Genomic DNA, 11,019 nt, shown 5'->3' with positions numbered 1-11,019 from the left:
TGCGTGGGTTTCCTCTGGGTGCTCCGGTTTCCTCCCACAAGTCCTGAAAGACATGCTTGTTAGGTGAATTGTGATGTACGACGAGACGAGAATGGTGGAATAATCGAGGCTTTATTGAACAAGATGTTGTGCCTGGGCGGAACCAGCAGGCAGGGATTTACCGTCGTACCTGTAATATATGGGCAGTGCCGTACTACACATAACACTAGTGTGTTTACCACAAATTGGACATTTTTAATTCTCCCTCTGTGTACCCGAACAGGCGCCGGATTGTGGTGACTAGTTACCTTCACAGTAACTTCATTGCAGTGTTAATGTAAGCCTACTTGTGAAGACGAGTGTCACAAGCAGGCTTACATTAACACCGTTAAAGATTATTATTATCATCAAAGGAGAAAGCAGCCTGTGGTCATCTGGGACAATGGCACTTTACTAACTTATTATGCATTTTCTTCAACAGTGAACATTTGAACACCACGCCACTGAAGCAACTCCAACAAAGTTGGGCTGAAAAGTTGGGCTGAACTCAAGCGCTGGATCCCAATTGGCTGGAGGTGTGTTCTATAGAAACCGGAAGCGACGTGACGCCGTTTCCGCCGGTAACCGGAAGCCGCCGCCTCGCCGGGGTTTCCTGGGCTACCGGAGCAGGGGCTCTTCCTTTTCCACGCCGACATCTTGAAGGGACAACATGGTGAGGGAGGGGAGCGAGGCGGCGACAGGAATCCGCCGGACGCTGGGGATGAGGGTTCGCCATCCAGCCGGCGGCGGGGGGCATTCACTGGGTGCAGCGTCTTCCCACCATCCCCATGTCGGGGCCGGGCTGAGGAGGGAAGGCCCGGCCCACGTTTCCAGCAGCCGCGGCCTGGATTAGCGGCGCTCCCACCTCTTTCTCTCACCCCCCCCACCTCTTTCTCTCACCCCCCCACCTCTTTCTCTCACCCCCCCACCTCTTTCTCTCACTTCCCCCCCCACCCCACCTCTTTCTCTCACCCCCCACCTCTTTCTCTCACCCCCCACCTCTTTCTCTCACCCCCCCACCTCTTTCTCTCACCCCCCCACCTCTTTCTCTCACCCCCCACCTCTTTCTCTCACCCCCCACCTCTTTCTCTCACCCCCCCACCTCTTTCTCTCACCCCCCCACCTCTTTCTCTCACCCCCCCACCTCTTTCTCTCACCCCCCCACCTCTTTCTCTCACCCCCCCACCTCTTTCTCTCACCCCCCCCACCTCTTTCTCTCACCCCCCCACCTCTTTCACCCCCCACCTCTTTCTCTCACCCCCACCTCTTTCTCTCACCCCCCACCTCTTTCTCTCACCCCCCACCTCTTTCTCTCACTCCCCCACCTCTTTCTCTCACCCCCCCACCTCTTTCTCTCACCCCCCCCACCTCTTTCTCTCACCCCCACCTCTTTCTCTCACCCCCCCACCTCTTTCTCTCACCCCCCCCCCCCACCTCTTTCTCTCACCCCCCCCACCTCTTTCTCTCACCCCCCCCCCACCTCTTTCTCTCACCCCCCCCACCTCTTTCTCTCACCCCCCCCACCTCTTTCTCTCACCCCCCCCCACCTCTTTCTCTCTCCCCCCCACCTCTTTCTCTCTCCCCCCCACCTCTTTCTCTCTCCCCCCCACCTCTTTCTCTCACCCCCCACCTCTTTCTCTCACCCCCCCACCTCTTTCTCTCACCCCCCCACCTCTTTCTCTCACCCCCCCCACCTCTTTCTCTCACCCCCCCACCTCTTTCTCTCACCCCCCCACCTCTTTCTCTCACCCCCCCCCACCTCTTTCTCTCACCCCCCCCACCTCTTTCTCTCACCCCCCCCACCTCTTTCTCTCTCACCCCCCCACCTCTTTCTCTCACCCCCCCCCCACCTCTTTCTCTCACCCCCCCCACCTCTTTCTCTCACCCCCCCCACCTCTTTCTCTCACCCCCCCCCACCTCTTTCTCTCACCCCCCCCACCTCTTTCTCTCACCCCCCCACCTCTTTCACCCCCCCACCTCTTTCTCTCACCCCCCCACCTCTTTCTCTCACCCCCCCCACCTCTTTCTCTCACCCCCCCCCACCTCTTTCTCTCACCCCCCCCACCTCTTTCTCTCACCCCCCCCACCTCTTTCTCTCACCCCCCCCCACCTCTTTCTCTCACCCCCCCCACCTCTTTCTCTCACCCCCCCCACCTCTTTCTCTCACCCCCCCACCTCTTTCTCTCACCCCCCCACCTCTTTCTCTCACCCCCCCACCTCTTTCTCTCACCCCCCCACCTCTTTCTCTCACCCCCCCACCTCTTTCTCTCACCCCCCCACCTCTTTCTCTCACCCCCCCACCTCTTTCTCTCACCCCCCCACCTCTTTCTCTCACCCCCCCACCTCTTTCTCTCACCCCCCCCACCTCTTTCTCTCACACCCCCCACCTCTTTCTCTCACACCCCCCTTCTCTCACATCCCCCCCACCTCTTTCTTGCACATCCCCCCCACCTCTTTCTCGCACATCCCCCCCCCCCACCTCTTTCTCGCTTCCCCCCCACCTCTTTCTCGCTTCCCCCCCACCTCTTTCTCGCTTTCCCCCCCCACCTCTTTCTCGCTTCCCCCCCCCACCTCTTTCTCTCTTCCCCCCCCCCCCACCTCTTTCTCTCTTCCCCCCCCCCCCACCTCATTCTCTCTTCCCCCCCCCCCCACCTCATTCTCTCTTCCCCCCCCCCACCTCATTCTCTCTTCCCCCCCCCCCCACCTCATTCTCTCTTCCCCCCCCACCTCATTCTCTCTTCCCCCCCCCCCACCTCTTTCTCTCTTCCCCCCCCACCTCTTTCTCTCTTCCCCCCCCACCTCTTTCTCTCTTCCCCCCCACCTCTTTCTCTCTTCCCCCCCACCTCTTTCTCTCTTCCCCCCCACCTTTCTCTCTTCCCCCCCACCTCTTTCTCTCTTCCCCCCCACCTCTTTCTCTCTTCCCCCCCCACCTCTTTCTCTCTTCCCCCCCCACCTCTTTCTCTCTTCCCCCCCCACCTCTTTCTCTCTTCCCCCCCCACCTCTTTCTCTCTTCCCCCCCCCACCTCTTTCTCTCATTCTCTCCCCCCCCCCCACCTCTTTCTCTCATTCTCTCCCCCCCCCCACCTCTTTCTCTCATTCTCTCCCCCCCCCACCTCTTTCTCTCATTCTCTCCCCCCCCCCACCTCTTTCTCTCATTCTCTCCCCCCCCCCCACCTCTTTCTCTCATTCTTCCCCCCCCTCTTTCTCTCATTCTCCCCCCCCCCCCCTCTTTCTCTCATTCTCCCCCCCCCCCACCTCTTTCTCTTCCCCCCCCCCCCCACCTCTCTTTAAGATGGGGATGAGGAGCAATTCTCTTGTCCCTTGAGGGTCATTACAGGGTGGATTTTGCTTTAAATTTGGCACCATGTTCTGTGGAATTTAGATGGTTAAAAGGGAGATTTGATCCATATTAAAAGGGGCAGATAAATGTGAGGAACTTTCTCCTCGTGGGGTCAAGTACTAATCAAATAAATTAGAGCCGGACCCCTCAATTAAAATAAATTTCTGATAGCTAAGGGAAGTGGAAGTTTGGAACTCTTGCGCAATTGGTGATTGATCGAATATTAATTTTAAAAATGAGTTAGTCTCTCTCTTCCCCCCCCCCCCCAAAACCTTCAAAAGGGTATGGGGCAAAGGTTGATCTGGGTGATCCCATGGAAAGGTGAGATCACTGACTGTTCCTTTAGCCGTCCACATGGAAGTGATCTCCTGCATTAATTACTGATGGGTTTGGAGATGGTTGCTTTTAGTTGGAGGGTTAGGTTAATTGAAAAGCTTTGTATCGCACAGTATATTATTGGTAGCCGCTACTATATAGTTGATATAATAGTCTATGAAATTCCTCTTCTAGCCTCCTAAAGATGACAAGAAGAAGAAAGATGGGGGTAAAGGAGGCAAAAAAGATAAAGATCCAGTAAACAAAACTGGAGGCAAGGCCAAGAAGAAGGTATGTCCTTTATGTAGATTTCCTCAACTATTTACAATCTATCCGTGTCTTGAATGAATGGTAAATTGATTATGACAAAGACAAGGGAGTGAGTTGTGAAGAAGACATAGAGTCTGCAAAGGGCTATAGCTAGGTTAAGGAACTAGACAAAAAGTTGACAGATGAAGTGTGATGTGGGAAAATGAACTTATTTGTTTTGGCAGGACAAATTGAAAGGAGCAAATTATTTAAATTGTGAGATTATCAGTACTCTTGAGACGCAGAAAAATCTGGGTATCCTGGTATACGAATCACAAAATGTTAGTCTGGGGGTACAGCAAGTCAGTTGGAAGACAAATCTCATGTTTATTGCAAGGGGAAATGGAGTATGAAAGTAGGAAAAAGTGTTGGTGTGATCGCATCTGGAGTATTGTGTAGAGTTTTGGTCTCCTTAAAAGATCCTCAGAAGTAGTTCGGAGTTGATTTACTCAACTGATAGATTAGATGAAGGAGTTAGTTTATGTGGACAGGTTGGGCCTGTATTTAGAAGAATGTGAGGTGATCTTATTGAAACATACAAATTCCTAGAGCTAGGGGATACAGTTTATTAAAAAAAAAAAAAGTCTCCCATTTAAGGTTCAGGTGAGAATTTGATTCTCCTTGGGGGTCATTCCTATGTGGAATTCGATTCCGTGCAGTGGAGGTAGTTAGGGTCATTGAATATTTTTACGGCTGATTAAGTTTTGATTGACAAGTGGAGTCACGATATTGGGGTGGTTAGGAAAGTAGAATTGAAGCCACAATCAGATCATGTTATCAAATGAGGGATGGGCTGAATGGTCTACTAATTTATATTTTCATAGCCTCCCTAATATGACCTGTAAAGGAAAAGATTCAAATGCTGAAACACCAAAACTCTGGGTCAGTCAGCATCTGTGAAGAGATCTGGAAAAGGGAACTGAACATTTAGGACACAAAAGCAATTATCTGTTCTTTTGAAGATGTTACCTGCCCTTGTTGAGTGTTGCTTCCAATGTTTTCTTTTGAGTTGGTTGTATTAAGTTTGTTTTCTGACTGTGTATATTACTCGGGATAGGAAGGAATCAACTTAAATTTAATTGACTCGCTTTGGAAGGATCAATCTGTATTTGGTTCTGGAAAGGTGGGGTTGATCGAGTTCTAATTGTGCTAGGTGAAATAACGGGAGGTAGCCTGTGTGTGTATGTATATATGTATCTACTCTGTGGTGCTTATTTTCATCTGTTGATTCTTTACAACCCTGACTTTGAGTCTGGTCTGGACACTGGTGAATCTTTTTACCTTCTGCTCTCTTCGGAAGTAAAGCTACAGGATGGTATGAAGATATAACACTTTTTTATTAAAAAAAAGTAAAACCAAGTTAAATGTGCTTTGGTGAAATTAATATTGGGTCAATGTTAGACAATCCATTGACAGATATTTTGTTTAGTACAAATAGGATCATTTGAAAAGAGTGAAGAAGGTAGCACCAGTGAGAAAGATCATTGGATCTGTTGCCTTCAGCAAGGGCCAACAAATGAATCTTCAATCATTTTCACTGTTTCCCCAGTGGCCAGAGAGAACTTGTTGTCCATAGCTCGCAGCTTTTCAGGAACAAATTGTTTCCTAACCATCTTGATTGGAGAGATTTTCATGTTACTGGTGCTGGCTAATCCCTTTCATGATGAATATTTGGAGGATCAGAATGTTAATTGTTTAAAACATGGCTCTGCCAAGCACTTTCAACATAGATCATTGTAAAGCATTAGTGTGTAGAAGCTGTCATTATCCTCTTGTTTGCTTTATTGCCCCTTTCCAACCAGCAATCAGTAATTCTTTACAGGCTAAAGATTGAAACTTGCGGCATCATGGTAGCACAGTGGATAGCACTATTGCTTCACAGCCCAAAGGACGGGTTCGATTCCCAGCGTGTGCGAAGTTTGCACGTTCTCCCCGTATCTGCGTGGGTTTCCTCCCACAAGTCCCGAAATATGTGCTTGTTAGGCAAATTGGACATTCTTCCTCAGTGTACCCGAATAGGTGCTGTAGTGTGGCGACTAGCGGATTTTCACAGTAACTTAATAATAATAATCTTTATTATTGTCACAAGTAGGCTTACATTAACACTGCAATGAAGTTACTGTGAAAATCCCCTGGCAGGCATGCTAACAGCTCGGTTGTGACTGGAGTGATGCTGCCTGAAGTCATCCTTGGCTGGTTGCACTCTTAACTGAGGGGCACAGTCAGGGTATGAAGACTTGAGGAAGCTGATAATTGACCCATTGGGTTAGGTCAACTGTTGAAATGTTTTCATTCGAATAGATCTATCGCCCACTACATATCAGGCAAATCACATTAGCATGAACGTGCTTGTTTTATGTGGTGGGATTGTAATTACTTAGTGTGTCACCAATTTCTGTCTCTTCTATTGGTATTTCCAGTTGAGTGCATTGATAATTAAATGTTTTGCTAAAGCTGCAGATGTGTTGCAGCCTACTAACCACGATCCTTGTTTTTGTACAATCGAGTAGAAGTGGTCCAAAGGAAAAGTGAGAGACAAGCTGAACAACTTGATCCTGTTTGACAAGGCCACATATGATAAACTGCTAAAAGAGGTGCCGAACTACAAACTCATCACGCCTGCAGTTGTCTCTGAAAGACTAAAAATCAGAGGTTCTCTGGCCAGGGCTGCCCTGCAGGAGCTGCTTGCGAAAGGTAATCATAGACCATCACATATCTTTGGGCTACTTCTTCAATGCGGCAGTGGCTTTTGGTGTGATTTAGGAAGAAATCATTCCCAGAATCATAGAATCCTTAGTGCGGAAGGAGGCCATTCAGCTCATCGAATCTGCACTGACCCTCCGGAAGACACCCTCTCCCCATTATTCAGGGGGCCCCATCTAACTGGACGCTAAGGGACAGATTTAGCATGGCCAATCCACCTAACCTGCACATCTTTGGACTGGGAGGAAACCCACGCAGGCACGGGAAGAAAGTGCAAATTCCACACTGTCACTCAAGGCAGGAATTGAACCCAGGTCCCTGGCGCTGTGAGGCAACCGTGCTAACCGCTACCACCATGTTATTTCTAGAAACAATTCAGCTGCTTGTCACATAGAACATGTTCACGGTTAGTGAGATTTGAGCTTGCTTTGTGAATAGTGACATGGGCAGCATAGCATTTTGGCTGTATCATTTGATTTAAGTATAAATGTTCTATATTATTTTTGTTCAGGGTATAATTGTAGTTTCCTCAGCCCATCTCTCTACAGACTCCTGACTACCCCACAGTTACTCGGAAACAAAGGATTTTGTTTATTTAATTAAATCCATTCTTAGCATAGTTTGTGGGGTTCGTAGAATGGTTACGTACAGGAGGAGGCCATTCGACCCATCCCTTCTGTGCTGGCCCTCTGGACAGGGGCATAGTTTTGCAATATTGGTTTAAGACTAAGATGAAGGGGAAATTCTTTATGGATGTTGGAATTCCAAATCCCAGACAACCAGGGAGGCTGGGTTATTAAACCGCTAAGTCGGTGAGTTAGACAGGCTTGATCTGTGAGGGTTATGAGGAATTGGCAGGAAAGTGCAGCAACAGTCACCATAAGGTTGCTTTGTCCTCGTGGTGATGATTCCACTAGGAATTTCCAATGAAAGAACAATATATGTCCTAGTCAGGGTCAGATTGGAGATCGCTGTGTACCCGTTACATGGCTGCTGGTAGTCCCTGGTAGGGATTTCAGGTAAATGACCAAATTTGACACTACTCTAAAACATCTTTTCATTTTAGTTATAATTACGGTTTTGTTAAATGAATAGGTCCCAGCTGAGTGTGGGACCTCAGCTGAGTATGCTACACCCAGCTGAGTATGCTACTTCATATGGATGATGGTTTAGAACATAGTGCAGAAGGAGGTGCACCGACCCACTTAAGCTCTCACTTCCACCCTATCCCCGTAACCCAAAACCCCCATCTAACCTTTTGGACAAGGGCAATTTAGCATGGCCAATCCACCTAACCTGCACTTTTTTGGACTGTGGTAGGAAACCAGAGCACCCGGAGGAAACCCACGCAGACACTAGGAGAACGCGCAGACTCCGCACAGTGACGCAGCGGGGAATTGAACCTGGGACCCTGGTGCTGTGAAGCCACAGTGCTAGTCACTTGTGCTACCGTGCTGCCCCTAAAGTTTAGTTTGTTTTAATAAAATTAGTGGAATTAGCAAACGTTTTGTTTTTCAACAGCTTACCAATAAACTCTGACTGGGCACTTGCTGAATTATTGCTCAAACCATTGTCCCCAAACGCTCCTTATGTTATTTAATCCACAGGGCTTGCTGCAAGGGCATTGCACGTTTACTTGTCCTGTATCGCACACAACTTTGTCCTTTGGGGCTATATGTGGACGTGAATGTCTTTCTATCCATTTTTCATTGTCTTTTATGTTCATGCCTGGTTCATGAAAAGGAACTGTCCTGCCGCTGCCAGGCGATGTTCGCTTTCGTCGCCACTTAACCTGCATTATTCCTATATGATCAACCTGAACTGGCCGTAATTTAGAGTTGAATTGTATCCCTGGGCTTGATCTGTGTCAAGTGTTTTTCAAACTGGGATGCGGCCTGCGAGTGGGTGCTGTGAGGGTCATTCAGCAAGCTGTTTGATTGAGGGAGAAGTGGCCACGTCCAGCTTTTGAATGGAATGATGCAGTCTTCCAGCCAGAAGCAATGGGTCACGGGACCTTGGCTTCAATATGTTTGGTACAAAATCACTGAGGAGAGATTCTTCCATTTTTCTAGTTGCAAGCAAGGCAACAGGACTTTGGAAAACTGAAGATTGTTTTGATATGAAGAGGGGGGCAGAGACTAATGGGCCAGGGTTTAGCAACTAAATATGCTGGAGTAAGCTGCGCAGGAAAGTCCATGGCAGGACAAACATGCTAGACACTGTACAGCCAACAAAACAAGATCGATGATTTGAGGCATAGCTTTGTTCTTTTCAATTCCAAACTAACAACGTCAAATTGCAAGGGAAAGATGATGATTGCTTTCGACTCCCGTAGCAAAGAAAACAGTGTTAGTAAGGGAACTGTCAGGGTGGTGCATTGGTTAGCACTGCTGCCTCATGGTGCCGAGGACCTGCTTTGATCCTGGGTCATGCACTGGCCATGTGGAGTTTGCACATTCTCCCTGCGTCTGGGTGGATATCACCCAACCCAAAGATGTGCAGGGTAGGTGAATTGGTTATATTAAATTGCCTCTTAATTGGGAAAGAAAGAATTGGGTACTCTAAATTTAAAAATAAAAAGGATCTATCAATAGGCTGGTGAGCCATATTCAGTCGCATCAGGCTGTGCCGATCGGCAGTTTTTGCCACTACTTCCCAGAGAAGTTTCAGATTTTGAAAGCGAAGTGGTGGATGAAGATTCATTTTGTGTTTGAGACCCCTGGGTAAATTATTACCTTACAGCTGACCCGTGACAGCATATTAAAAACATGCCACTAGTCCATGAGGCTGTCGGCCTTCTGGTGTAGCGTCTCCGAGGAGTATTCAGTATGGAGGAGAAGCAGCATTTTGTTGCTATTGCCCTTCACAACAACCTACATGTACAAAAATATTTCCTGACCTCAAAGGAACTGGCAAACCTTTCCCTGATATATATATAATCATAGAATTTACAGTGCTGAAGGAGGCCAGCCGGCCCATCGAGTCTGCACCGGCCCTTACAAAGAGCACCCTACTCAAGCCCACCTATCTACCCTATCCCCATATAATAATAATCATCTTTGTCACAAGTAGGCTTACATAACATTGCAATGAAGTTACTGTGGAAATCCCCTACTCGCCACACTCGAGCCTGATCGGATACAGTGGGAGAATTGAGAATGTCCAAATTACCTAACAGCACATCTTTTGGGACTTGTGGAAGGAAACCCACACATACGCATTGCCCTCTCCTGTGAACCTGATTAGACAGATTGTGAGGGCCAAGGAAGCTTCCCCCGTCTCTTAAAGGGGAGCACAAATTGTGTGTTGCGGAGGTTGGCCGTCAGGTAAAAGTGGGTCCTGTTGGGGGAAAGTTTGAAAAATACTATCCTATGTAACTTTGTTTTGTAGGTATGATCAAGCTGGTGTGCAAACACAGAGCACAGGTTATCTACACACGAAACACCAAAGGAGGGGATGCACCTGCTGCTGCAGATGATGCTTAAACAGGTACTGTTCGGACAGCTATCAGTATTTCCTCACCTTGTAGCTGCTAGTGATCTTTCCCGTCGTTTTCACTGGGGGGGAATGAAGTGCTTCTATGAACTCTCAACAATGAACAAGAGTGCACATTCCCCATCTAAATGTTCTGAGTGCACAGCAGACTGGATTGTATGAGGCAACCTGCACTTTTGAATTCTTTCCAGTGTGCAGTCCGCCTTTTGGTAAAGTTTCAACGCTGAGTTTCTCTGGCTATGCTGCTGGTTCCGGCATTAAATAGTGAGGCATACAAGATTGATTAGGATGCAGACTCTTCGGTTAATTTGATTTTTACCCTTTTCTGTATCAACCCTGGCAGCTGAGGGGCGTTCTAATCTCTGGTCATGATTGCGCAGCATCAATTAAGATTACAGTCCCTGGTGTTGATCACAACAGTTGCTCCTTTGGAAGAACACCAGAGTAGATATTAGGTCAGGATTGGGCCAGTCTGAATGAATAGTTTGTACGTGCATATGGAACTAGTATTTAAAATGACTGCTGCCATTAACTAATTTTAGGTATCAAGTTTACCCTGGGTTAAACATCATGGAAGTGTCTGAAGATTTAACCTTATTTTAGGTTGAGAATTTTCAGATTAGTTGTCTGAACTTAACCATCTAAACATTTCCTTTTTCTTTTCAGGTTCTGGGGTGAAGTGAAGATATTTAGATACAAATGTAAAATAAAAAATGTTGTACCACAATGTATGTGTGTTGTGTGATTGATTGACTACTTGCTTCTGCGGGTTGTTAGACCACAGGTTAAAAGTATTAGAATATCCAATGTACCCCCTTGGTCAGGTTAGGATGGTGCTG

At 47.7% G+C, this 11,019-nt stretch overlaps 1 protein-coding gene across 1 annotated transcript; it reads left to right on the top strand.

Annotated features, from left to right (window-relative positions):
- Positions 1 to 549: 549 nt before the first annotated feature.
- Positions 550 to 10,907, top strand: rps25 (ribosomal protein S25). Its single transcript, XM_072486558.1, has 5 exons — positions 550 to 691; positions 3,869 to 3,964; positions 6,493 to 6,676; positions 10,076 to 10,174; positions 10,847 to 10,907. The coding sequence occupies exons 1-4, from the start codon at positions 689 to 691 to the stop codon at positions 10,168 to 10,170; spliced, it is 378 nt and encodes a 125-aa protein (XP_072342659.1). The 5' UTR covers positions 550 to 688; the 3' UTR covers positions 10,171 to 10,174; positions 10,847 to 10,907.
- The last annotated feature ends 112 nt before the right edge of the window (positions 10,908 to 11,019 follow it).

Source organism: Scyliorhinus torazame, chromosome 21, assembly GCF_047496885.1.
Source record: "Scyliorhinus torazame isolate Kashiwa2021f chromosome 21, sScyTor2.1, whole genome shotgun sequence".
Taxonomy (NCBI): domain Eukaryota; kingdom Metazoa; phylum Chordata; class Chondrichthyes; order Carcharhiniformes; family Scyliorhinidae; genus Scyliorhinus; species Scyliorhinus torazame.
Note: the sequence above shows the minus strand (reverse complement) of the source record. Positions and strands in the feature narration are given on the sequence as shown.

Bases quoted from the DNA above. Each gene is read 5' to 3' on its own strand.
- rps25 (XM_072486558.1), top strand. The intron at 3,965-6,492 runs GTATGTCCTTTA...ACAATCGAGTAG, and splicing joins GAGGCAAGGCCAAGAAGAAG to AAGTGGTCCAAAGGAAAAGT. The intron at 6,677-10,075 runs GTAATCATAGAC...TTTGTTTTGTAG, and splicing joins GCAGGAGCTGCTTGCGAAAG to GTATGATCAAGCTGGTGTGC.